Genomic DNA, 27,041 nt, shown 5'->3' on the forward strand with positions numbered 1-27,041 from the left:
TCCGGGTGCCTAGCTGGAAGGCTTACAACCTTAACTGGAAGTTGTAGAAACTCAAACCTGGGGAAACGAATGTGTCAATTTAATTTCTGAATACAGTTGGTAATATTGGATGTCAGTTGCGTTCATGTCACAAATGTAGGCTTAAGGCTATATTTAACTTTTACATGTGTAAGATGTATAACTTCTCTTCCTTTTCCCTTTCTGTCACTTTCTCTTTTCAGTGAGAGTAGCATGTTTGTCTCCAAGAGACGTTTCATTTTGAAGACATGTGGAACCACCCTCTTACTGCAAGCACTGATGCCTCTGCTGGAACTGGCCAGAGAGTACTGTGGCTTTGATGCCATCGAGGTCAGTGAGACACCCACGTATGACCTACATGTTTCTTAGAACCAAGAATTACCCACCGCTTATAAACCATATAATGCGTCAAGACCTTGTGTGAGGCTCATGTAATCGTCGTACTGTCTTGTTTTGTGTTGACGTTCTCGTGGACAGGATAGGTCCGAGGTTCTAACTCCATCTCCTCACTACCTACAGAATTTCTTCTATTCTCGTAAGAACTTCATGAAGCCCACCCATCAGGAGTTCCCTCATCGGAACTTCCAGGAGGAAGTGGAATTTCTCAGCCAGATTTTCCCAAGTAAGTACTAATCCCCCTCATGCTCTAAATGTCTTTCTTGTACTCTAATCACCATGGGCGTGGCTGGTAATTCATGTATGGGGTTGAGTCGGCGACGCTATACAGGCTGTGCTGTTGTATCCTCTACTGATTTTAGGAGACAAGAGTATGAGACATGGGCACATGAGAGAAAGAAATGACATGCGGTTCTCTTTTCCAGACGGAGCAGCGTACTGCATGGGACGTTTGAACTCTGATTGCTGGTAAGGTCATCAACACTTCATACTGAAGGAATATACTCAAGATACTGTCCCATTAATGACAACGAATAATGCAGTGGACATTGCTGTTGTGAAACTTTAACTGCGCTGACCAGTGCTGCTGCATGTGTTCATGTTTCCCTGCAGGTACCTGTTTACTCTGGATTTGCCAGAGTTCTGGGAGAACGAGCATGCGGATCAGACTCTGGAAGTTCTGATGAGTGACCTTGAGCCAGCAATTATGGACCAGTTCTTCATGAAAGACGGTGTTTCTGCAAATGATGTCACTCGTGTAAGGCCCACTGACTAGCTATGTTCTATATTTGTTGATTCCTTTAAGAGGGTTCACTCAGTTGGGTACTGTTCAGGGGGACCTGTGAAGACATTAATCTATTGTGGTTTTGTCTAATGACCTTCCCTAGTGATTGGTACTAATATGGAAAATATCTGGGGTGTCTTTTTTTTTTTGATACGGGATTTGTTTTATAAAAATAACTTTCGCAGTTGAAATGTAACTTCCATGTGTCTGAAGTTGTGACTGCTGGCCCAGTTGATTGCCCCCATTGGGCCAGGTGTGAATGTTCGGGGGGGGGGGGCGGCCGCTGCTGCTGCTGCTGCTGCTGGCTGCTGCTGCTGCTGCTGCTGCTGCTGCTAACTTACCGAACCAGTTGGTATACAATTGGAAGCTCATCAACTGATGTCCCATGAGCAGGCAATTGTTGATGGTCTGTGGAAGGGGTTTTGTGCATGCAGGGATAAAAAAAAACCAATTGTGTAGGTGAATGGGAAGAATATATCAATATGGCGTTATGCCTTGCTCATATCGATATCAAATTATCTCAATTGCCACCACTAGCAATATTTTCCCCCTTGTTGTATAGATAAATACCATCGTAAAGCTGCCTGTTCATCAGTCAATTAGTAGTTGCTGTTTTGTAGTGCAATTATTAGTCAATTTTTGTGTCTTTTCAGATGAGTGGAATTCGTGACCTGATACCAGGTTCTGTGATTGACGCCACAATGTTCAACCCTTGTGGCTACTCAATGAATGGAATGAAGACTGATGTAAGTGCATCTTGTCAATGGTCTTGTCTTCAGGGTCTTCTCTACAAATACACCCGGGACATTATCGAAAACCAATGTCTTTTGTCTTACAGGGAACTTACTGGACGATCCACATCACTCCGGAGCCAGAGTTCTCCTATGTCAGCTTTGAAACCAACCTCTCTCAGACGTCCTACGATGATCTGGTCAGGAAAGTTGTGGACGTGTTTAAGCCAGGAAAATTTGTGACGACGCTATTTGTTAACCAGGTACGTTCTCTTTCAAAATGGTTCCGTTGTTGCTTGTGGATGTTTGGCTCTTTTTCAGAAATGTGCTTTATAATGGACTCTATATGGCTTCACTGTGCTTGGAATTTTCACCTTTAACATTTAACAATCTTTTAATTTTTTTACTGTAGAGCTCCAAATGTCGCAGTGTCTTTTCTTCCGCCCAGAAACTCGAGGGGTACAAGCGCCTCGACCGCCAGTTGGCCCAATTCAACGATTACAATTTTGTCTTTACTAGTTACGCCAAGAGCCGCCAGCAGAACCAGCAAAGTTGAGGTTTAAGAATGAAAAAGAAGCGTAAGAAGAAAGGCGGCTGCGTCGCGGGGCCCACCCCCTGCGGCTGCCTTTCTGTCCTAGCGGAGAGGCCCACTCCACTCTGCTGCCATTGTTCACGATTTCTTGGCATCGAGGCCACAGGCCCTAATAGTTTAAACTCTAGTTTGAATTGTATGCATTGTTGTACCTATAACTTAGCTCTCTTGCATGAAAGTTATTTTTTCTGTTTAGATAGTCTAGTGCACTCTTGCTGTGATCTTGAAGTGCATGTAGAGGAATTAAACATGCTCTGTTTGAGGCTGTCCAGCCTGGCCCAGTGCAGCGGCCCCTTCCTGCAGGTCTCCCCCCTCATTCCCCACAGACAGGGCTTTCGTGCCCACTAGTCCAGGGCCCTGACATGCTCAGATGGGTCTACCTCTATGTGCTTACCGATTTCTATTTAAAAAAAATGTTTAAGTTGAAATGCAATCTCACCTCCTTCACTGATTTGCTGCTTATTTGATCTGTTGCAAAAGTGTCCTTTTTGTGAGTGCACTTTAAGAAGTTGTCAGCTCGAGCAGGACTCCTCAGTACCCAAACGTAAAACACCAACGTATTATTATTATTTTTGGGGGCATATTGAATTTCAAGATGCTTCTAATCACTCAAAGATCAACATGTGAGCTTTGGGCCATAATGTTATTTGTCATGTTGCATCAACCTAGTTAATGAATTCTTTAAATCAAAATGCCTTTGTCAGTGTTTCACTACCTGAGGATTGGAGAGAGGCTGACTGCTGGGCAATGTGATCTAGTTCTTGGCTGTAAACTGCACCGGAGCTAAAATAATTATTGCTAGAATTGGGTCCCCCCCCCCCCCCCCTTGTTCAGTCAGCCATGCTTCTCTCCACCTCGACAATAAATTTAGCTGTTGAATGTGTCCACAAATAGACAGGCTAAACTTTTTCCCATGCAACAGTATGCATTAGTGAACATTTAAAACATCAAGTTTGGTATTTCATGGTATGGGATGTGTAATACATGTTTACATTTACACCAAGGCTCCTACATTTATAAACTGGGTGGTTCGCGCACTCAATGCTGATTGGCTGAAAGCTGTGGTATATCAGACGGTATACCACACCCCCTTGTGCCTTATTGCTTAAGTATATTGCACCAACAGGAAGCGTCTGGTTCTTGGAATTCTCAGTCGGTTTAAACACTTCATTTATCCATTAATAATTGAATACATTATTTTTAAAAAGTCCAAACTTGACGCTAGATCAGTCATGTAAGAACAAAGGCTGTGCCAACTGAATGTTGAGGGGCATGTTTAGAATAGCGGAGCCTGTTGAGGGGCTTTATCTGAATGTAAATGACTCAAGGAGACTCGATAGTCACCTTGTCGCTGTGGTGTGGGCCAGAACAATGCCCTCTGCAGTCCAGCAAGGTCAGCCATTGTCTCTCGGTCCAGCAGGTCTCCCCATAACACACAGTGAGACTCAGCTGGCCCCAGAACCATGCTTGACAGTGGCACTCCTGGCTGCACCGTATGGCCCTGAATGGAAATAATGACTCAGACTCTGCTTAGTGCAGCGGTTGCCCAGCAAAGCATTTATTTTTATAAACAATGTACATCCTCCCCCCCTATACAGGAATCGGTAAGCACACAATGGAGGCCCACCAATCTGAGCATGCCAGGGTGATCCCGGATCATTCCACACAACTGTTGCATAAACCATTTAATTAATTTTATTGTGCGCAGACATTTTGCAGTGAATTGGTCCCAAATGTGACTCCCCTGCAGTTTTTTTTTGGAGCACAATCAATACCCTTTGTTCATTGATGGGGGGAAAATCCTGTGGTGCATGTGACTACTAGTTCTGTATTGCTTGACAGTGTAGTGTGCTGCGGCCTGTTCCTCCTGTGTAGAGTGATGTGCATCACCTTCCAGTTTCATCAGCTCATGTAGATGGGACTGGAGCATCCTGGTGTTTTATTGAACGGGTGGGTGGGGATTAATGTTTATCTACTTTGCCACCATAGTGCTGAAGGCAGGCCTTAATCTATATGGTTACTATACAGATATTGATGTTTAAAATATATATATATATATTTTTTAGGATGTTGGATTGTCTTCTCTGGCTGGTCAGTAAAATTCATGATGCTTCCCCTGCCAGTGAATGCAGATTGATTTGAATTTGCTGACAAACCTGGGGTGGATAGGGAACATTTCTGCTGTTTTAAAAAAATGTATTTTAAGACTGCCGTTTCTGGCCTGCCTTTAGCACTTCTGAGCGTTGTAACCTGTGCTGCGTTGCCCCACTGTTAGGAACTGTAAGATCACGTTAGTTCAGAAAGCTCTTAAAACACCAGAGAATGGCTCATTATATACACAAGTCTGGACATCCCTTCAAATTTGTGCTTTCGGTCATTTCAGCCACCCCTGTTGCTGACAGGTTTGTACAATGTCCATAGACACACATAGACGGTGACACATTGAATGTCAGCGCTCTTCGTTAAGGCCTTAACGAAGAGCGCTGACATTCAATGTGTCACCGTCATAGGATGCCACCTTCCCAACAAGTAAGTTTGTCAAATTTCTGCCCTGTTAGAGCTGGTCAACGAAGTGCTGTTATTGTGAAGTGGAAACATCTAGGCACAACAACGGCTCAGCAGTGAATTGGTAGACCTCACAGGACTGCCGAGTGCTGAAGTGCGTTTTGAGATATATATCTGTATATATCTATATATATATTCTCTGTTGCAACACTCACTACAGAGTTGCTTCTAGAGGCAGGTAGGACCGTCAGCACAAGAACCGTTCGTTGGGAGCTTCATGAAATGGGTGTCTATGGACGCGCAGCCGTACACAAGCCCAAAATGCACAATGCCATGCATCGGCTGGCCTTTGCCGCCTTTAGAATATGGAGTAGTGGAAACGCATTCTCTGGAGCGATGAATCATGCTTAACCATCTGGCAGTCCGATGGACAAATCTGGGTTTGGCAGATGCCAGGAGAACGCTACCTGCCCCAATGCATAGTGCCAACTAAAGTTGGGTACAGGAGGAATAATGGCCAGGGGCTGTTTTTCGTGGTGTGGGATAGGCCCTTTAGTTCCAGTGAAGGGGTCGCTTAACTCAACAGCATACAGTCACATTGTAGACTATTTGCTTCCAACTTTGTGGCAACGGGGGAAGGCCCTTTTCCTGTTTCAGCATGTCAAATCCCCCGTGCACAGAAGTCCTTACAGAAATGGTTTGTCGATCGGTGTAGTTGAACTTGACTAGTCTGCACAGAGCCTTGACCTCAACCCCATCGAACACCGTTTTTTAGGATGAATTGGAACGCTGACTGAGCCAGGCCTTTAGCGCTCAACATCAGTGCTCGACCTCACGAATGCTCATGTGGCTGAATGGAAGTAAGTTCCCGCAGCAATGTTCCAACATCCAGTGGAAAGTCTTCCCTGAAGGGTGGAGGCTGTTTAAAGCTGAAAGGGGGGGGACCAACTGAATAGGAATGCCCATGATTTTGGAATGAGATGTCTGGCGGTGTCCCTGTACTTTTGGTCATGTAGTGTGATGGTGTACCGTAGAAGACGACAACCATTTCTCCCCAGGAAGCTAAAATTGTGACTGACGTTGCAAGGGGACCACTAGAATTAGTTAATGTAAGGCCCTGGGCAAAGTTGACAATTGGAATATCTTCCCTCCATGTCTGGCTTTTTGGAATGGTTTCTTTTTTTTGAGGACCAACCTTTGCTTTATCCTTACCTGCAATGTCATTCTTATGCCTGTAGTGACCAGCCTCCTTGTGTGTTCTAAGAGCTGTAGTGACTGACTGGTTTAGGGAATAGGCACCAGCACATTTCACAAAATTAACTTTTGGTTACTGTTTTTGGATGAAGTCATATTTAGACTTGGTGATCTGCGTATGGGTTAGTTCTGTTGGTTTGGAACATATTTTTTAGAAGCTATATTTGTTTTGGGGGGGGTGCAATTTTGCCTACGGACCAACCATATTTTGTTTTTGTCCAACCGTTTTTGTTAAGTGTGTTCCAAACTTAGTTTCTAAAAATATATATATATATATATATTTGGATCATGAAATTGTTCTTGCCTTACCTTTTTTATTTTTATCCTGTGCTGTGTTTTCTGGGGAAGGGAAAAGTCAAACACCTCCCCTGATGTGAGGGTGAACTTACAGGATGGACTGAAGGGAAAACTTTGCTGTTCTTTTAATTATTTTGCTATACTTTGGATGGTCAAGATGTGCTAAATATATCTGTACTATGAGCTTGATGCTTTAATAAATAAAGATGACTCGACTCTTCTGTGTGACTTTTTATCAGCATTGGGCATAAACTGAAGTAAAGCAGTATGTCCAGGCCACTGTGAATTGAGCTAAAACTAGAATATCCAACATGTACATAAATAAATATATATGGCATTAATAACGCAAGTGTTAGGCTCAGGTCTGATGCTTGACCTCCCAAATCGGAGCATGACTGGTCGTGATTCAAAGTGTTAAATTAATTGATAAACATTTGAAGTTACACGTTTCCCTTTCAACTAACTATGTCTCGGGGCAGGTTTATATCGTTTGCTAAAAACCAATACATTGTCCCGGGACCGAGTTTGGAAGACACTGCTCAAGAGGATAGGCAGTCTCAGCAAGGCGATTATGATGCAGGCAAAGGAAGTCTGCTGGGGACCACTATTGGTTAAAATGTGCACCTACACTATCAATTTATTTGCATTTAAATTAATATAATTCGCCCTTTTCAGATCTCGGAAATATGTCCTGTATTTTATATATACTAAATTACCTTTCATGAATGTATTTAAGATACAAAAGTTAACATTTAAAATAAATCGTAATGAAAACAAGTTCAGAGAGTTTGGTTGGTGTTGTGTTTGCATAAACCAAAAAATATGCATTTAGTCATCGATTACTTTACCCCATTGTTTCATATGAGATTGCTCAGAGGCGCGTTTGATCAGGTGTGATTTCAGCTTGGAGTTTTTGGAAACATTTCATGCGCAGTTTCAGCTACTCTAGGCTCAGTGCTGCACTCGTGAGTGTCTCAAATTGGAGGGTGACATTAGCAACTACATTATACTTATAACGTAATCTGTGATGTTAAAGTAATCGGTTCAAGAACACATCTGATGAAATATAAACAATTAATGGTACCATGATTGTGTTCTAAAAAATAATATCCACGAATATTGACAACGAAGATCGCCATTTGCACCCCAGTATCTCTACGTGCACATTCACCTTCTGCACATCTATCACTCCAGTGTTTAATTTCTACATTGTAATTATTTCGCCACTATGGCCCATTTATTGCCTTGCCTCCCTAATTTTACTTCATTTGCACGCACTGTATAGCCTTTTCCATTGTGTTATTGTCTGTACGTTTGTTTACCCCATGTGCAACTGTGTGTCGCACTGCATTGCTTAATCTTGGCTAGGTCGCAGTTGTAAATGAGAATTTGTTCTCAACTGGCCTACCTGGTTTAATAAAAATAAAATCCAGTTCACTATAATGGGGATCCTGATTTCTGGAAACAATGCCTGCAATACTACGGTCGGCCTTCAATTTAATCCTCAATGCAAGGGGACAATCGTTCTACCCTGGCGTCGACGCGTTTATAGCTCTCTATCGTCACCCAATGGCCACATGACAGTACTGCACATGTATCCACTGTACAAGACGACGGATGTGACGCAAAATTAACTGCGACATTTTCCGCTGCTGTAATATTCACGTGGAGTATTTTGAAGCAAGCACACGAGTGAAGTCCTCAAAATGAAGCAATACGGAGGAGTAATGTAAGTTGTGTTTTACCAACCAAAGTATGTCATGCTTAATGTGGTTTTTACCCTTAAACTATGACTTTAGAGTATTTATGTAGTTTAACGAAGTCACTTGCTAGGAAACTTACAATGTAGCATTGGCTATGTAGCTTGCCTAATAAATCTAACGTTAGGTTTCCATCCAATTGGCGACGGATTTTCATGCGAATATACTGAAATCCGCATAAAACAAGGTTCGCATTTTACGGCCGTAGATTATTCCATTACATTGATTTGTGGATAAACTGCTATGCGTGATGATGCAGTGCACATAAAAATGCATCGCAATTGCAACTCCGCTGATGTGAGAACCCATGTTGCGTTAAATAGCTAGTGTGCCCACTGATATTGGCACGTGCACTCTTTTTGTTCAACGGCAGCTAAGTATCTGGTCATTAGAATTAGACCCTCAATATTTATTGGAAAGATGCATCAAGCTCGTCACCTTGCACTTTCACCACCCTGTTAAATACATAATGTATTTCATCTGTAGCCTTAAACAGCGTGCTTTCCCGAATAATCGTAGTGGGAGGACCACACAAGGTCATATACATTTTTGTGTATAAAACGTTTCCACCGGAATTTCTCTAAACATTTATTTTACCAACACACAAATATCCCACATTGTCTGGCATATTTTGTTTTTTCGCGATTTGGGAAGTTTACCAACATTTTGTGTTTCCATCAAGTGTCTATACTTTTGTTTATCCGACGTGTACCTTACATGCTGACCAAACCGCTCGTCCGGCCTCTCGAAACTCCTCAATTGTGTTTTAGAAGCATATACCAACGTGGGTGATTGAAAGATGAATTTAGGTCCACTCTGGTCAGTTGTAGTAATGCTGTAAAGTTGGTTACCAACCTCTCATAAAGTCCAAAGAAGAAAAAGAAGCCTGGAGGAGAGATGACAAGAAACAACTTTGGTTTACTTTTTTATCTGTGGATTTTAATTGTCGGAGTAGAGGACCTTGTGCATTTATAGGTCATATAACAACCCAATGTTTATATCCCAGAACAAATTAGCTATCGACAGCAATCTAGCTAAATTGCCATACGCGCTTAATGCTTTTCGACCTGTTCTTAAATGAAAATAATTGTTTTGGCGTTTTTGATATTTCAATCTGTGTCTGGGGTGGGGGTACAAAATCAACATCTCCTCATTGGCTTTTAGGAGCATATACCCACGTGGGTGATTGAACGATGAACTGAGTTCCACACTCCAGTCCAGTTGGTAGTGTTAATGCCCATGTAGTTGGCTGCCAACCGCCATGTAAATTCAGAAGAATACGCCTGAAGGAGGAGAGATTACTAGAAACAAACTTTTACCCCTTTATCTGTGGATTAGTTGTCGGAGTAGGACTTTGTAAGTTTCAGGTAAAATTACAACCCAATGTTTATATCCCAGGACAAATTAGCTAGCAACAGCAAGCTAGCTAGCTAAATTGCCATAAATATTTCATGCTTTTCGACCTGTCCCCGAAACATTATAGTTGGTTCAGAGTTCGTTTTGATATTTCCACCTGCGTGTCCTGATCGCGTCTGGTGTGGGTGGACAAAATCAACATGCACACACATGCAAGCGTTGTGGTCAGCATGTTACAGGCGTGTAGGCCTACATGCTTTTTTGCATGTGCCCATTTAACCCATTCATAGATGCTAACTACCGTTAGCGACTCTTAACAACGCGAGGACACTTTGGTGCCCCTTGCTGACGCAATCCATGAATAGAACCGACTTGGAACTAGTTTGTGTACCAGACTTTTTAGCTAACATTCCACTCCGTCATTGCCAAAGAGACTGGCCTTTCGGCAATGGTCCCAGTTGGTAATAGCCCAGTTGGTAATAGAATGTCGAGGCTCGGCCTGCCTGTGGGGGGAAACGACCTGTGGTTACCTTTCAAGCACAACCCCCCCCCCCCAGTACATATCTAAAGATTACTTTTCCAGCATTCGAGCATTCAAATTACTTTCCAACGAGCTGCAGTTTTTGAATAATTATCCCGTCTATTTTCTGCAAAAGGCTACTTTGCAAACTGTTAGGGCCATTTATAATTGGTATGAGCTATGCTATAACCCCCTAAACATACAGGTTCCACACTGAAAATATGCAATGACATTGGTTTGATAAAGACAGAGCGTATTTTCATCAATCGTTAAGCCTAGGTCTACTCACCAAACAGATGTCGTGGTTGTAATTTATCACCACGCAGTGTTCTATTTTAGAAACTAAATCGAACGTCTTGTATATTGAAAATAAGAAATATTTTTCTTTGTAGGCTAACTTTCAACTGGCCAAATTGAGCCCTGTTTCAAATGATAACTCGTTTGACTCTTTTGACAATAACTGTTCCAGGCACAAAATAGGACTATTTCTCTATGCCATTTGTATTGCAATGCGAAGAGCTGCTGGCAAACGCAGGGAAGTGCTGTTTGAATGAATGGTTACGTGCCTACTGCTGCCTACCACCGCTCAGTCAGACTGCTTTATCAAATCATAGACTTAATTATAATAAACACACAGAAATACGAGCCTTAGGTCATTAATATGGTCAAATCCAGAAACGATCATTTAAAAAAACAAATGGTTTCTTCTTTCAATGAAATACGGAACAGTTCCGTATTTTATCAAACAAGTGGCAACCCCAAGTCTAAATATTGCTGTTACATTTGTCGTGACGTTGTATTAGTTAAGGTGACAACTGTTGCTAATCGAATCAAGAAATTAACTCATTAACCTGGGCCACCATGGGGAAATTCGTTTTGAGTTTCTATTTCCCAAATTAACTCGAAGAATATCGATTTTTACAACAGACGCTAATTAACCAGTTTCCTCTACAATCTCATTCTGAACGTCGCATGCATAATCCGGAATCTGCATGGACCCGGGTCCCACCAATGAGTTCATACCACACCAATCGTAGGTGATTATTTATTCACTAGAATGTTAAAATTATGATAAAAGATACACAAAACACAGTCTAGGCTATTGATTGGAACTTAGTATAACGGGCCAACACACTATGGCACGTGTTACCCAAAATGGGGATTTAAAAGAGAAAGTACACGAGAGAAATATACATTTTGGTGCATTTGTCAGCTATGCTTATTTTAACCCTAGCCTGTCCCCGAACTGCCGCTCTTATGGGTCAGAATATAATGATGTAATTACGCGTTGGGGTTCTCAGATGGGAAGCTCCGCGTGGGTCGTTTAGGCTGCTAAATGACACACTTCTCCGGCGCACTTCTCTGGTTGTCCTCACGATGTCAGTGTCCTTTTGGCTTAGTGGTCTGATTCCTCGCCCTTGCTCTGATGGGGGTCTTCCGAGGACAGACAGCTCAGAGCTCACAGCGTAGGAATGAAACAGTGTAGATACCACGATTCGATGGAGAGTGAAGGCTAGGTGGTCCGGCTTGAATTCACCTGCTTAAACACAACTACTCATCCGTAGCATGGGCAGAAGAAAAATATTTAGTTGTCTTCACCTTGTGTTGCATTTTGGGTTCGTTGACTTTTTAAGACCTCGGCTGCAGCTCGGGTCACTTAGTCTGATATGTTCATTTTTAACTCACGTGTTTTATACCCTCGGGTCAGAAGTGGGCGTGGCCGCCTTTAGGGCAATTCTCTGGGAGTACCAAATTAAGCGGCAAGGTCTAGATTTTTACTCAAATCCAATTTTAGACAACTAACTTCACATTTCATCTTTACCAAAACATTGTTTGATTTGGACATTTTCCACACAACGTACAATGTATAAACATCAAGCATGTACGGAGAAAACTCTTAGTTACAATGTTTTTGTAATAAAGTCATCTATTAACCTTTAATAACAAAACAAAAATTACATTAATTTTCATATTCCATCTATCGTCATGAACACCATTGTGGCTGACGGAAACCATTGTTCCAAAGTCCCTTTATTGCATGTTTAATGTTCTGAGGCTGGTTCTCCATAGTGAGAGAAAGGAATTTTGTGTGTGGCCTAAAAATTTACCATGGGCGTGAGGGGTCATAAAAACCCCACATCTTCATACCCCTAGATCTCTCCTCTTTTGTTGGGTGTGAGAGATAATCTGTAGTGTTGTAGTCTCCTGTAACCTGACCTGATCAGGACAGTCATGACACATTGCACAACCTTCAATGTTATGTCATAATTATGTAAACATCTGGCATACAGTGGGGCAAAAAAATATTTAGTCAGCCACCAATTGTGCAAGTTCTCTCACCTAAAGATGAGAGGCCTGTAATTTTCATCATAGGTACACTTCAACTATGACAGACAAAATGAGAAAACAAAATCCAGAAAATCACATTGTAGGATCTTTAACCTCTTGCTTCTACTCGGGACGCTTGCGTCCCAACTAGAGCTCTGGAAATGCAAATGCGCTACGCTAAATGCTAATAGTATTAGTTAAAACTCAAACGTTCATTAAAATACACATGCAGGGTATCGAATTAAAGCTACACTCGTTGTGAATCCAGGCAACAAGTCAGATTTTTAAAATGCTTTTCGGCGAAAGCATGAGAAGCTATTATCTGATAGCATGTAACACCCCAAAAGACCCGCAGGGGACGTAAACAAAATAATTAGCATTTCGGCGTTACACAAACCGCACAATAAAATAGAAAACATTCATTACCTTTCACCATCTTCTTTGTTGGCACTCCTAGATGTCCCATAAACACTATTTGGGTCTTTATTTCGATTAAATCGGTCCATATAAAGCCTAGATATCGTTATATGTAGACTGTGTGATAAACGAAAAAAACATTGTTTCAAAACGTAACGTCATTTTTTAAAATTCAAAAAGTCGACGATAAACTTTCACAAAACACTTCGAAATACGTTTGTAATGCAACTTTAGGTATTAGTAAACGTTAATAAGCGATAAAATTCATCAGGAGGCGATGTAAAGATCATTAGCTGTCCGTCTGGAAAAATGTCCGGCTAGAAACTCAACGAAAATATCCGGTCCTAGACCTGAGGAAATACGGTGCCCTGCATGTGTTTGACCAAGAAAAACTCGAAGGGAAATGACAAGACTCTAGACACCGTGTGGAAGCTGTAGGTTTAATTAATTGTGGTTCACCTTTATCAATGGGTTCAAGTAGCGCATGGATATATTTTCCCATTTTCAGTGATCAGTTTTTCCTGTGCTTTTCGATGTAAATGCCGTTCTGGTAAAGCCACAGCAGTGATTTAACCAGTTTTATAAACGTCTGAGTGTTTTCTATCCACACAGACTAAGCAAATGCATATACTATATTCCTGGCATGAGTAGCAGGGCGCTGAAATGTTGCGCGATTTTTAACAGAATGTTCAAAAAAGTAGGGGGTAGGAGTAACAGGTTAATGAATTTATTTGCAAATTATGGTGGAGAATAAGTATTTGGTCACCTACAAACAAGCAAGATTTCTGGCTCTCACAGACCTGTAACTTCTTCTTTAAGAGGCTCCTCTGTCCTCCACTCGTTACCTGTATTAATGGCACCTGTTTGAACTTGTTATCAGTATAAAAGACACCTGTCCACAACCTAAAACAGTCACACTCCAAACTCCACTATGGCCAAGACCAAAGAGCTGTCAAAGGACACCAGAAACACAATTGTAGACCTGCACCAGGCTGGGAAGACTGAATCTGCAAAAGGTAAGCAGCTTCGTTTGAAGAAATCAACTGTGGGAGCAATTATTAGGAAATGGAAGACATACAAGACCACTGATAATCTCCCTCGATCTGGGGCTCCACGCAATATCTCACCCTGTGGGGTCAAAATGATCACAAGAGCGGTGAGAAAAATCACAGAACCACACGGGGGGACCTAGTGAATTACCTGCAGAGAGGTGGGACCAAAGTAACAAAGCCTACCATCAGTAACACACTACGCCGCCAGGGACTCAAGTCCTGCAGTGACAGACGTGTCCCCCTGCTTAAGCCAGTACATGTCCAGGCCCATCTGAAGTTTGCTAGAGAGCATTTGGATGATCCAGAAGAAGATTGTGAGAATGTCATATGGTCAGATGAAACCAAAATATAACTTTTTGGTAAAAACTCAACTCGTTGTGTTTGGAGGACAAAGAATGCTGAGTTGCATCCAAAGAACACCATACATACTGTGAAGCATGGGGGTGGAAACATCATGCTTTGGGGCTGTTTTTCTGCAAAGGGACCAGGACGACTGATCCGTGTAAAGGAAAGAATGAATGGGGCCATGTATAGTGAGATTTTGAGTGATAACCTCCTTCCATCAGCAAGGGCATTGAAGATGAAACGTGGCTGGGTCTTTCAGCATGACAATGATCCCAAACACACCGCCCAGGCAACGAAGGAATGGCTTCGTAAGAAGCATTTCAAGGTCCTGGAGTGGCCTAGCCAGTCTCCAGATCTCAACCCCATAGAAAATCTTTGGAGGGAGTTGAAAGTACGTGTTGCCCGGCAACAGCCCCAAAACATCATTGCTCTAGAGGAGATCTGCATGGAGGAATGGGCCAAAATACCAGCAACAGTGTGTGAAAACCTTGTGAAGACTTACAGAAAACATTTGACCCTTGTCATTGCCAACAAAGGGTATATAACAAAGTATTGAGATAAACTTTTGTTATTGACCAAATACTTATTTTCCACCATAATTTGCAATAAAATCATAAAAAATCCTACAAAGTGATTTTCTGGATTTTTTTCTTTTCATTTTGGTCTGTCATAGTTGAAGTGTACCTATGATGAAAATTACAGGCCCCTCTCATATTTTTAAGTGGGAGAACATGCACAATTGGTGGCTGACTAAATACTTTTTTGCCCCACTGTATTAATTTGTCTTTGTTATTGTTTGAGTACTGCCAGTACTCAAACAGTAAAAAATGTTGACTGCCCATCCCTTAAACGTACCTGTGCAAATTAGCTATCTGCGTCGCCGAACACCTGTGTAAACGGACACCACAAACGTGTTGGCACTGAAAAATACTGTTGGCTGCAACTGTGTTGAAACAATGTGTTTTGATGTGATATGAAAGTACTGAACGACAGTTGAGAATCGAGTCACATTCAGATGGATTATTTGGCTGTTATGGCTGGCAGAGCCAATTCCACTCTAAACAGAACTTGTAAGGTACTTGGACTATAAGGAGTAATGTTAGGCACATTTAGTCCATTGTTGGGCTAGTTGCCAGGTTATATAAATCAGCGTTTTGAAAAGTCAGTTTAATAATACTTTCCTGTGGATATTGTCTCAAATTTCAAACCTACATAAGGACCAACCTCACAGACAAGCGGTAGAGCACGCTCAAATGTAATTTTGTTCAACCCTGGCTTGAGAGAACTTTACACGTTTTTGCAGTGCTTTGTTTGACTGTATACCAATAATTGGTATCGCAGTCTTATTTATTGGGCAAGTAGTTGGCTAATGTTAACTAGCTAGCTAGACTTCCAAACAGTGTTGATTGAGTGCATTTCGCTAGATGGAAGAGCGATGCCCGATCATCTGTGCTGTGTTACTCATGTCCCTGTCTACCATCTGTGCTGTGTTACTCATGTCCCTGTCTACCATCTGTGCTGTGTTACTCATGTCCCTGTCTACCATCTGTGCTGTGTTATTCATGTCCCTGTCTACCATCTGTGCTGTGTTACTCATGTCCCTGTCTACCATCTGTGCTGTGTTACTCATGTCCCTGTCTACCATCTGTGCTGTGTTACTCATGTCCCTGTCTACCATCTGTGCTGTGTTACTCATGACCCTGTCTACCATCTGTGCTGTGTTACTCATGACCCTGTCTACCATAGCTGACGTGTCTTTTGTTGTTGAACGAATGTCTCCTCAGAAAACCTAAGACGAAGAGGGCTAAGCGCTTCCTTGACAACAGAGCTCCCAAGCTTACAGAGAACGTCAAGAATGCCATGATCATGAAAGGAGGCAACACCAGTATGACTGTCACTCAGGCATTAAAAGACATTGTACGTTTTCTGACTGTCGACCCCCCCCATCTAGAATCATGAAGACTGTCAAGGTTTGAGAGTGCCAGCTAGATAACTCTCAATGTGTTTTTTTCTTCTCCAGTATGCCCTGAAGAAACCAAGTGCTGTACTGTACAAAAAGTAAGTGATTGATTCTAACTCAAGTTAGTCTTCAAACAAAACCGGTTGTACTGGTTGTACTGAAAGTATTGTATTTAGTGTTCATCATGTTTATTTTTTCCCTGTCATTGATAAGTGGATATTTAATACTTGGGTATGAAGGACTGAGTTTACTGAAATAATAAATAAATACTAGTCCGTCAATTGCTGGTACTTGAGATGTGTGTTTTATCCAAATGTTGTTTTTCCTTCCAGGAAAAATATAACTAGGCCATTTGAGGATTCTACATCATTGGTCAGTTAACTAAATATGTTGCATGAATTCATTTCCGCTTGATATCAGATTTGTTTAACTAGGACACTGAACATTCACCTGCTAGTAGTCAAAGCAGTATTTTACACTGTAGACATACTAGCATCATTTTAAAATGCAGTGTATTCACAGCACTTAAAATCAGCACTCCCTGCAGAGTGTAAGGCTTTCCAATCATCTGTATTTTGTCTCTTATCTACAGGAATTCTTCTCGAAGAAAACCGATAGCTCTCTGTTTTTGTTTGGCTCACACAACAAGAAAAGGCCAAACAATCTCATATTTGGTAAGCATTTTTGTATTTTGTCAGTGGGAGATGGAGACCTTGCTCTACAGGAGGTGTCTGGTACGTTTCACAGCAGATAAGGGTTTGACCTTTTTATTTCATTTTTTTCAGGTCGTCTGTTTGATTTCCATGTGCTGGATATGATTGAGCTTGGCATTGAGAAGTATAACTCCCTAAGTGACATCAAGGTGATGTTTCCTTTTATTTTAAGACATTTTCTATGTAAGTTATAGTTGTGTTGTTCAACATTAGTACAGTGGTGTCATGCACCTTCTCAATCTGCCAGAATCTTAGTTAATTAACACTGAGTGTTTCATCGCCTTGTCTTTGTCCAGTCTGCTACAATCGGCCAAATGAATACACCTCTTGCACAGTCTCTCCCGGTGGCCTGAATCTAGAACTGAACTTCGCTCTAAACATTGTCTTCCCGTTCTTTAAAAATACTTAATTTGGAAAATTGTAGTTTTACTGACAAGACACTAATGGCTGGAACAGGCACACTTGGATTGTAAACAAAGTAAGTTGTTAGTGTTCATCGTGTCTTTTTTTATATGATGAATTTATTGGACTTTTCCTCCTGTAACTTTGTTTGGTTTCCAATGCATTGCAGAGCAGCAAATGTCCCGAGGGGACTAAACCAATGCTGGTGTTTGCAGGGGATGCTTTTGACCATGAGAATGAACACAAACGCCTAAAGAGCCTTCTTACAGGTACAATTTAGTCTAAAGCTAAACTTTTGAATTTAGTGTTAAGTTGTTGTGGGGTTAATTTCAGTCCTACAGTTAAGATTTCCCCTTTAGTTGAAACACATTTACTTTAACTAGAAAATATTTGGATAATAAACACTTCCCAAGTCCTCCATTATTTTGGTCTTATAATAACATTGCATTTCATGTCAATGACACTTGACCATTTTCTACTCTAACTTGTTTTACTATTCAGACTTCTTCAGAGGTCCTGTTGTGCCTTCAGTGCGCCTGGCTGGTCTGGAGCATGTCCTGCACTTCACTGCTCTGGAGGGGAAAATCTACATGCGCAGCTACAGGTATGTCTGCCTTCTAGCAGCTGGACCATCTACCAGTGTCTCCTATTATTCCCGATAGATTATAACATACGGGCTGTGTCCCAAATGGCACCCTATTCCCCATGTAGTGTAATACTTTCACCAGAGCCCTATGGGCCCTTTTTAAAAGTGACCACGTTCTGTGAAGTTAGTGTCTACCGTCCATCTCACCCCCCCTGAAATGATCACTAGTCAAAGCTCTTTGTTTTCTCCAGATCTCTGTTGAAGAAGTCTGGATGTCGGACCCCAAGGATTGAGCTGGAGGAGATTGGGCCCTCTTTTGACTTTATCTTGCGGAGAACCCACCTGGCATCAGACGACCTGTACAAGACAGCTCACAAACAGCCCAAGGCTCTGAAGGTAGGGAAAATGTCTAGTTGCATTCAACATCTTTTTCACGCTCTTTCAACAGCCGCTATGTAAAATGGCGCAAGAGATTGCTTCTTTTTAAACGTCTTGTCTTAATTGAACTGAAACTTCAAGGCAATCGAAGTGCTCATGTTGCTCTTTGTCATTTCTATTCTTTACAGCCCAAGAAGAAGAAGAACATATCCCATGATACTTTTGGTACCAAGTTTGGCAGGTTGCACATGCAGAAGCAGGATCTGGCCAAGCTCCAGACACGTAAGATGAAGGGTCTGAGGAAGAGGAGGGGCCCGGCAGCCGCTGCTGTTGTGGTGGGAGAGACGTCCCTGAAAACTACTGAAGTAGAGTGAAGTCTTCCCAGGCCTTAATGAACATTTCACAAGCTCACGTCATCAAGTTAACTGTGGATGTTGACTTATTTCTTCAGAATTGTCATCAATGATGAAAAGAATGACCCCCACATACATGTTTACCTTCTGCAGGTATGTTTGTCAATGTTTCAAGACAACAATGTGGTGGTGTGCTAATCAATCTCTTTTTAATGCCTTGCAAATTGTCTTCATTCTGTTGCTGATGTTGCTTAGGTTTTGTGTGAATGGCAGGCAGTCTGTGGGTGCATAAGAAAACATTGAATTAGCAATCATTCATATAAAATACTTTTTTATTTTCTGTATTTTAAACTGTGTGTACATCGAGGAACAGTTCTCAATGAATACATTTGTTTTGTACATCTTGTCTCGTGCTGTTCTTTTCATAGATGGACTATTTAGCTCTGGTACATTCAAAAATGTTTAACATTTTTTGGTGAGTAAATTTTACTTTTCACTGCCACCACAAACCTTCAGGTATAAAGATTTGCCTCCTTATGAACAAATCACAGCTGTGATTTGACATTAGACAACTTGGTATATTCAGTCAGCTTCCAGGTATGAAACATTTGCCGGCAGATGTGGATTTGAAATCTGAAGTAATGGTGTTAACCATCCCCAGAAACATCCAGAAATGTAACTTTGTACACGAGGTCACTGTTTGACTATTGAGCTGCTAAATTCATAGTTAATATTCTTTTATTGAACCTTTATTTAACTATGCAAGTCAGTTATGAACAAATTGTTATTTACAATTACTGCCTATCCAGTGCCAAACCCTAACCCAGATGAGGCTGGGACAATTGTGCACCGACCTATGGGACTCCAAATCACGGCCGGTTGTGATACAGCTTGGAATCGAACCACTGAGATGCAGTGCCTGAGACCACTGTGCCACGTTGGCTATGTTGGCTATGGCGTTATATTGAAATCAATAGCAAAAAATAGTACAATTGTCTTATTTAAAGGAAGTTATGTTTAAAGGTGTTAGATTTCGTTTTTTTTAATCATGTATAGGCCTACTGATCATGGGGATAATTCAGAAAACTTTGGGTAATAGGCTACTTATGAAAACAGGTAATTGCCCCCTCCCTAACCACCATTGTATGTAAAATTAATCTGGATTGATTACATTTTGGGGATTATGGAACAAATTATAGTTCTGAGACTCCTAAAATAACTTTTTCCTTGCAAGCAGAAGTTATCTCTATAACCAGGTGAAATAAATGTGTTCTGGATCTTGTCTTCAAGAAAGTATTTTTTTCATATTTTTCAATCGCTACAGTGATTATTCAATGCTCAGGCGTCATACTTTAAAAATACAGCAATGCGTCCAATCAGCGACAGATACCGGCATAATGTATGCACAACCCGCCCCCCGTGTATCTATTTATACAATATTGCAACACGGGTGTTTTACACTTCAGACAGTGCGAGCTGGTGGTAGACATTTTCAATACGGCTTCTGCTTCTGAATGGATGCATCTTCTAGGTAACAATTCGCTGAAAGGAGATGCGAAGTATTCCTATTTGTAGATAGACACGATTTGGGACATACCATTATCTGATTCTCTTCAGTTGAGTTTGGCTGCAGCTTGAGGGCACACCATTTAGACTAGTTACCGGTATATTGCTGTCATCATATTTGACAGTGTTAAAAATCTGCACAGTCGCTCCAAGAAATGACAGCAGGTACCAACATGACAGACGTTGAATCTGATGCAAGTAAAGAAACGGTCGCTGCAGAGGAGACACCAATGAAAGCAGAGGAAAGGCGCTCGGACGATGCTGAGGAAAAGAACGAGAACGGGGATAGTAAAGGAACCATCCAAGAGCAGGTTCCCGTGGCCGTGGAGGAGCCCGAGTTCGTGCATCCAGAAGGAGGATGGGGTTGGGTGGTTATGCTGGCTGCAATGTGGTGCAATGGAGCGGTGTTCGGGATCCAGAACGCTTTTGGCATCCTGTTCATGTCCCTCCTGAAAGAATTCGGCTCACCAAACGATGACGACCTCAGGTTTAAAACAGGTGAGTTCACAAAATGGGTAGCTGGCACACGAGCACAGCAAGCTAGGTAGCCAAATACCGTAGTAGGTGTAGTGCATACATAATCAAATATGTGTACTCCTTTTTGGCTGCACTTCATAAAGTGAAATTCATTCTTGCACTACCTGGTATGGCTAAGCCACGTAAATACATTCTGATTAGGCAACGGCATAAAAACCACACTAATGCAAAATACAGTTGCCTCACGTTCAACTCAAGATTGTTTTCTGTCAGTCAGCGAGTCGAGCGTGCGATGCACATGGCTAAGTCATTCGTTGAACGTTAGCTCCATACGGTTCGTTTAGGCCGGCATTTCAATAACAGTTCGTCAGTCGCAAACAGCCAGCTAGCGTGCCGAATCATTTTATATAAACCAGTGGATACTAACTACATGTCTCGATTAGAAGCGGGCCTCATTCAACTGTAGCTTTTCATTTTGGAAAGTTGTGTAAATCATGTCCAGCTCCCCGGTGCCCCCCTACGTTTAGGTGGCTACAGGTGTGCAGGGTTGCATGACAATCATATCTGTTCTACTTTTTTTGTTTTGTTTGTTACTTTACACCCCTCTCAACCGGCCCCTGACAGTAAAAGTGATTCATTGTGTGGTGGAAATCATTGTCCACCCTCACTGGCATAATATAACATCATTGACATTTATCCATCTGCTTATGTTAGCAAAAGTGTGTCTGGCTATCTGCATACTTCCCTTCATATGGCCATGTAGCCTATGTACAGACTACTAGGAACAGGGCAAGGGGCATATTTCCGCTCCCACTGACTCTCTCTCCAGTCTCAATGTGCTGCTCTTGCGGTGCATACAAAACTCATTAAATGTTCATGAAAGAGGGGCGGCAGGGTAGCCTAGAGCGTTGGACTAGTAACCGAAAGGTTGCAAGTTCGAATCCCCGAGCTGACAAGGTACAAATCTGTCGTTCTGCCCCTGAACAGGCAGTTAACCCACTGTTCCTAGGCCGTCATTGAAAATAAGAATTTGTTCTTAACTGACTTGCCTAGTAAAATAAAATTTAAAAAAAGAGCAGGGCCCATGAAAGATTGTGTTCTCATTTGGCTGTTAGTTACAGCTGGAATCCTTAATGGTGACACGGCCACGTCCATTTGGGATATTGCAACAAAGTAATTACTGCATACAACGAATATAGATCCCCCCCCCCCAAACAGAATATGTGTTGCAATTGTTTTTACTACACTGCTAATCTCCGTTTCTACTCTCATCACTTCTGTTTAGTCAACGAAACAAAAGCAAATGCGCCTTGGGGTCGACCGGTGGTGCTGTTTCACCTTTCGGGATCTCAGCTTTAATGGATATAAATTACACTGTCATTTCATCCTATTTTTCCACGCTTTGATTAGGTTAACGTGTTAAGACTCATTGTGTAGACTGACCTTTTCAAAGCTGGGAAGATGCACTGTCCTTGGCAGTGTTAATCATCATAGATTTGATAAGGCAATCAGTAATCACCCCTTTCCTCAGATTGACATTGTTCTGATTTTATTAGGAAGATTTGTTATTAATCCAGATATAGATGAATCACATCCTGTTAACTGATAGCTACCAATCAAAGCGTTCACTTAATCAAAGCATTGTCACATTGTAATTATAATTCAAACTAATCACTCATTGGTCATGTATTTCCTTGTTATATTGTTTTTCTTCAGTACCATACTTAGGCCTACTGAACTCAGATTGTTCCCCCGCCCCCTCTTCCTCAGTCTGAAATGAGTAGCAGGGATTGCGTCAGCGTGCTTCAAGTACAGCTGTCGCCCGCCTTCCACTTTCCCTTTCCCTTTCCCTTGTAGTCCCTCTCCAGTTGTCAGAGAGGTTTCACCTAGGGAGAGCCTGAGAGGAACATAATCCAGCTATGCACACTGCCAGTACATACAGGTCTCAGACAGTGGGGGTGCTTCTGGAACCTTTGGCAACACATACAGTGCCTTCGGAAAGTATTCAGACCCCTAGACTTTTCCCACATTTTGTTATGTTAGAGCCTTATCCTAAAATGGATAAAACCATTTATAATCGTCAGCAATCTACACACACAACCCCATAATGACAGTGAAAACAGGTTTTTGGAATTGTTTTCAAATGTATTCAAATAAAAAAAGTCTTTACATAAGACTCTTTGCTATGAGACTTGAAATTGAGCTCAGGTGCATCCTGTTTCCATTGATCATCCTTGAGATGTTTCTACAACATGATTGGAGTCCACCTGTCATAAATTAAATTAATTGGACATGATTTGGAAGGGCACACACATACCTGTTTAAGGTTAACAGGGCATGTCAGAGCAAAAACCAAGCCATGAGGTTGAAGGAATTTTCCATAGCGCTCTGAGACAGGATTGTGTCAAGGCACAGATCTGGGGAAGGGTATCAAACATATCTGCAGCATTGAAGGTCCCCAAGAACGCAGTGGCCTCCATCATTCTTACATGGAAGCAGTTTGGAACCACAAACTCTTCCTACAGCTGACCAATTGGCCAAACTGAGCAATTGGGGAGAAGGGCCTTGGTCAGGGAGGTCACTCTGACAGAGCTATAAAGTTCATCTGTGGAGATTGGGAGAACCTTCCAGAAGGACAACCATCTCTGCAGCACTCCACCAATAAGACCTTTATGGTAGACTGGCCAGACGGAAGCCACTCCTCAGTTAAAGGCACATGACAGCCCGCTTGGAATTTGCCAAAAGTCACCTAAAGACTCTGACCATGAGAAACAAGATTCTGTGGTCTGATGAAACGAAGATTGAAGTCTTTGGCCTAAATGCCATGCATCACGTCTGGAGGAAACCTGGCACCATCCCTATGGTGAAGCATGGTGGTGGCAGCATCATGCTGTGGGAATGTTTTCAGGGACTGGGAGACTAGTCAGGATCAAGGCAAAGATGACATGAACAAAATGCAGAGAGATCCTTGATGAAAACCTGCTCCAGAGCTCTCAGGATGTCAGACTGGGGTAAAGGTTCACCTTCAAAAAGGACAAAAAGACCCTACGCACACAGCCAAGAAAATACAGGAATGGCTTCGGGACAAGTCTATGAATGGCCCAGCCAGAGCCTGGACTTGAACCAAATTGAACATCTCTGGAGAGACCTGAAAATAGCTGTGCAGCAATGCTCCCTGACCAACCTGACAGCGCTTGAGTGGATCTGCAGAGAAGGGGAGAAACTCTTCAAATATAGGTGTGCCAAGCTTGTAGCATCATACCCAAGACGACTTGATGCTGTAATCGCTGCCAAAGGTGCTTCAACAAAGTACTAAGGGTCTGAATACTTATGTAAATGTCATATTTCAGTTTAATTTTTTTATAAATTAGAAAATGCCTTAACATGTTTTTGCTTTGTCATTATGGGGTATTGTGTGTCGATTTAATCAATTTTCAAATAAGGCAGTAACGTAACAATGTGAAAAAAGTCAAGGGGTCTGAATAGTTTCAAAAGGCACTGTATAATGTATATTTTGTCGGACTCTGGGTATGCCTTTTTTGGATTGCTGGTTGGCTGCCAGAGGAAACGTGAACATTTCAGAAGTAACGGGGAACATATAGGATGGGGTTTCTGGAAGTAGATGGATCATAAACATAGCAAGAAGTTTATTTTATAATCTTGTTGTAGAATACCAAAGATTATTCCATTTCTTGAAGACCCGGGCTAATCTCTAACTGGTATTAAAACCTCAACGTTAACACGAGCATACTCAATGGTCCCAATGGTGTTGAGATGAACTGGGACCTCAAATTAGCTGTCACTCAGGTAAAGTAGACTTTTTTAAATTGACCCTAGACAACACCCATTTAGGCCTATCTATAAACTTGATACACCAACATGAGCCCCTTGACCCCTTCCTATCCATTCAGATCGTAAAGGTGTTGGCTCTCCAGTCACCAGTTGGACAATTTCCTGTTAGGTGCGGTTTGTCTCAACAGTTGGACTAATGACCTCGGTCAACATTCATTTACGTCCTTTCTCTCCCCAACATGGGGTTCAAGGGGAAGATTGTGTTGCACAATTGCTACCTAAATGCTACCTGCCTCTGTCAGGAAGTCTCCTAAGTAGAAGTGCAAAGGAAGGCCGTTGGTGGGAGGCCCATTGCGTTCACATGACCTGATGCGTTGATATTAAGACCAGTTTAAATTGACGCACAATCAATCACCCTAATTGAACTTTGTCCCTTCCGTGAGGTGTTTTTAGATAGTGAAACACCATATCAATTCCGTGTAACAGGGTAAACATGATTGTATTGAACTCCATCAGATTGGCCTAATTTTCCAAGCAATTCATTTCCTGATGAATTGTGACGACATTATTTGTAAATTAATTCTCAATGACCTGTCAGGGAAAATTGGGTTGGATGGGAGATAAAAGAGATGCTTTCAGAGTACTACAGATATCGTATCTTAATTGGATCACTGTTGTCGCAACCTTGGCGTATATTCAATGTTTAAAAAGGCTTAAAGTTTCATTTCCACTTAAACATTTCAGACTTGATTTACACTAACTCAAAATGTATCAACTCTTACAAAAAAATCCATGAACTTTTTACTGCAGTGGGATAAATTACGTTCACTGAGTGTTTCTTGGTAGTCTTAAACAAATCTACTTTGAAACAAAAGTATACACCTCCCACACATGGTTATGGGCCTGTACCATGTCAGATATAGAGTTGAAATGTATTACATTTTGAGTTTGCGTCCCAATATTACACTTAGTATACATCACACAAGACTCAAATATAACAACGCTGTTTCACATAGAAACACTGGGTTTTTGGCGGCAAAAAATAAAACGTTTATTAGTTATGAAAAATATTAATATTATTCCACTAGGTCATTTGACTGAAGGAAAGGGGTACTTATAATTAACATTTCCTGTTGCAGGATTATCTTCCTGCTGTGAGAAACTGGTCACTTTAAGATAGTACACCTGTATAATCAACCATGTAGTTGCACTTTTAAGCCTATACGCTATTACCAATTTTAATTTGCTGTTATTCAATCAGGGATTCTTGAAAGATGGGACAATCAACTTTTTAAAAACATATTTTTCTTAATAACATTTGAAATATATATTTGGAATAAGTATCAGCCCTCACAGTATCAGATAAGTAATCACACCATGTAAAGCACGTGTCAAACTCATTCTGCAGAGTGTCTGTGGGTTTTTGCTCCTCCCTTGTCCTTGATTGATGTGATTAGTAAGGATCTCCCCTCACTGCATATGTTGCAGAACAGTGATTCAAATATTGACAAAAAATAGATTTTAGTGGGATTAGCGATCATCGGTAACTGAGTTGACAACAGATATTCAAAACCATTGAATTAGGAATTCTCATTGCTCAAAACTGACATTTTTTACCTCATGCAAGTTAAATTTAAAAAATGGTAAAATATGGAAAATTATTAATTTGAAAGTCTACAATTTAAAAACAACCATTCTATCAGATCGTTCAGCACTCTGACAGTTGAAATAATATATTTAAAAAAAAAAATCTGAGCTAATGTTTTACAGAGTTGCCTAATTGCATATTTATCTTAATTATTCAAGTGGCCTACATAGTAATTGTTTTTCCTCAGTTGCTTTATGACTCTTAACTCATTCTTTTTTAAATGAGGTTTTATGGTTAAAATGTTCAATCTTAATCTATAAGGGAGATGGAGTTGACAGGTTATGGTTGGGATGGTGGTGATTTCAATATTGTTTAAATCGCTCAAAAGTAGAGGTCTTTCAGGACCATGCGTTGTCTTGTTTTACTACATGCAATCAGGAGATGAAGGGGTCCTTATGGTATAGCTGACCCTGCTCATTCCTGATTAATTTACAATTTTATACAAATCTGAGTTGACTAAAACCCTTTTTTAAAATGTATTTTTAAACAAATGTAATTTTAAAAAATATATAATTAGGAGTCAAGGTTTTGAGAGATATTATTTAGTCAGAGGGCTATTGCAAGAAACTACATGAAATCCTTTAATTATTTTCAACTATTAAAAATAAAATAAAAAGGGATAAAGTTTCCTAGCCGGACAAGGATTGTTAAGACTTTCAAGAATCTCTGCAATAATATATAAATGTTTAGCATTTTATTTATATGAACTCATTTTCAGGAACAAAGACTAGCCTAAGGCATGCAAAATTAAAAAAAATATTGGTAGTGTTTATTCGACCTGTATTTCTTAACTGATGCGTCTTATATTGGT

General features: G+C 41.2%; 3 protein-coding genes across 6 annotated transcripts in view; all 3 read left to right on the plus strand.

Annotated features, from left to right (window-relative positions):
• Positions 1-4,807, plus strand: part of LOC115139494 (S-adenosylmethionine decarboxylase proenzyme-like) — a 28,479-nt gene extending 23,672 nt beyond the window's left edge. Inside the window, exons 3-9 of one of the 4 annotated variants that reach the window (XM_029676974.2) lie at positions 222-348; positions 496-640; positions 777-882; positions 1,027-1,171; positions 1,852-1,944; positions 2,037-2,192; positions 2,342-4,807. In XM_029676974.2, coding sequence (XP_029532834.1) covers positions 222-348; positions 496-640; positions 777-882; positions 1,027-1,171; positions 1,852-1,944; positions 2,037-2,192; positions 2,342-2,485 — 916 coding nt within the window. In that variant the 3' untranslated portion in view covers positions 2,486-4,807. The remainder of the gene's footprint in view (positions 1-221; positions 349-495; positions 641-776; positions 883-1,026; positions 1,172-1,851; positions 1,945-2,036; positions 2,193-2,341) is intronic. The other 3 variants (XM_029676976.2, XM_029676975.2, XM_029676977.2) reach the window with 3 other exon arrangements.
• A 3,391-nt stretch (positions 4,808-8,198) lies between these two features.
• rpf2 (ribosome production factor 2 homolog) lies at positions 8,199-19,146 on the plus strand. Its single transcript, XM_029676980.2, has 10 exons — positions 8,199-8,306; positions 16,140-16,272; positions 16,376-16,413; positions 16,648-16,687; positions 16,908-16,989; positions 17,101-17,177; positions 17,600-17,699; positions 17,932-18,034; positions 18,268-18,412; positions 18,583-19,146. The coding sequence occupies exons 1-10, from the start codon at positions 8,284-8,286 to the stop codon at positions 18,766-18,768; spliced, it is 927 nt and encodes a 308-aa protein (XP_029532840.1). The 5' UTR covers positions 8,199-8,283; the 3' UTR covers positions 18,769-19,146.
• Positions 19,147-20,210: 1,064 nt separating this feature from the next.
• Positions 20,211-27,041, plus strand: part of slc16a10 (solute carrier family 16 member 10) — a 57,253-nt gene continuing 50,422 nt past the window's right edge. Inside the window, exon 1 of the mRNA XM_029676978.2 lies at positions 20,211-20,811. Within this exon, the coding sequence (XP_029532838.1) occupies positions 20,469-20,811 (343 nt within the window). The 5' untranslated portion in view covers positions 20,211-20,468. The remainder of the gene's footprint in view (positions 20,812-27,041) is intronic.

This window comes from Oncorhynchus nerka, linkage group LG13 (assembly GCF_034236695.1).
Source record: "Oncorhynchus nerka isolate Pitt River linkage group LG13, Oner_Uvic_2.0, whole genome shotgun sequence".
NCBI lineage: Eukaryota > Metazoa > Chordata > Actinopteri > Salmoniformes > Salmonidae > Oncorhynchus > Oncorhynchus nerka.

Coding starts and splice junctions, on each gene's coding strand:
- rpf2 (XM_029676980.2), top strand. CDS start 8,284: ATGAAGCAATACGGAGGAGTAAT. Junction 16,414..16,647: donor AGTGCTGTACTGTACAAAAA/GTAAGTGATTGA, acceptor TTTTCCTTCCAG/GAAAAATATAACTAGGCCAT. Junction 18,413..18,582: donor AACAGCCCAAGGCTCTGAAG/GTAGGGAAAATG, acceptor TATTCTTTACAG/CCCAAGAAGAAGAAGAACAT.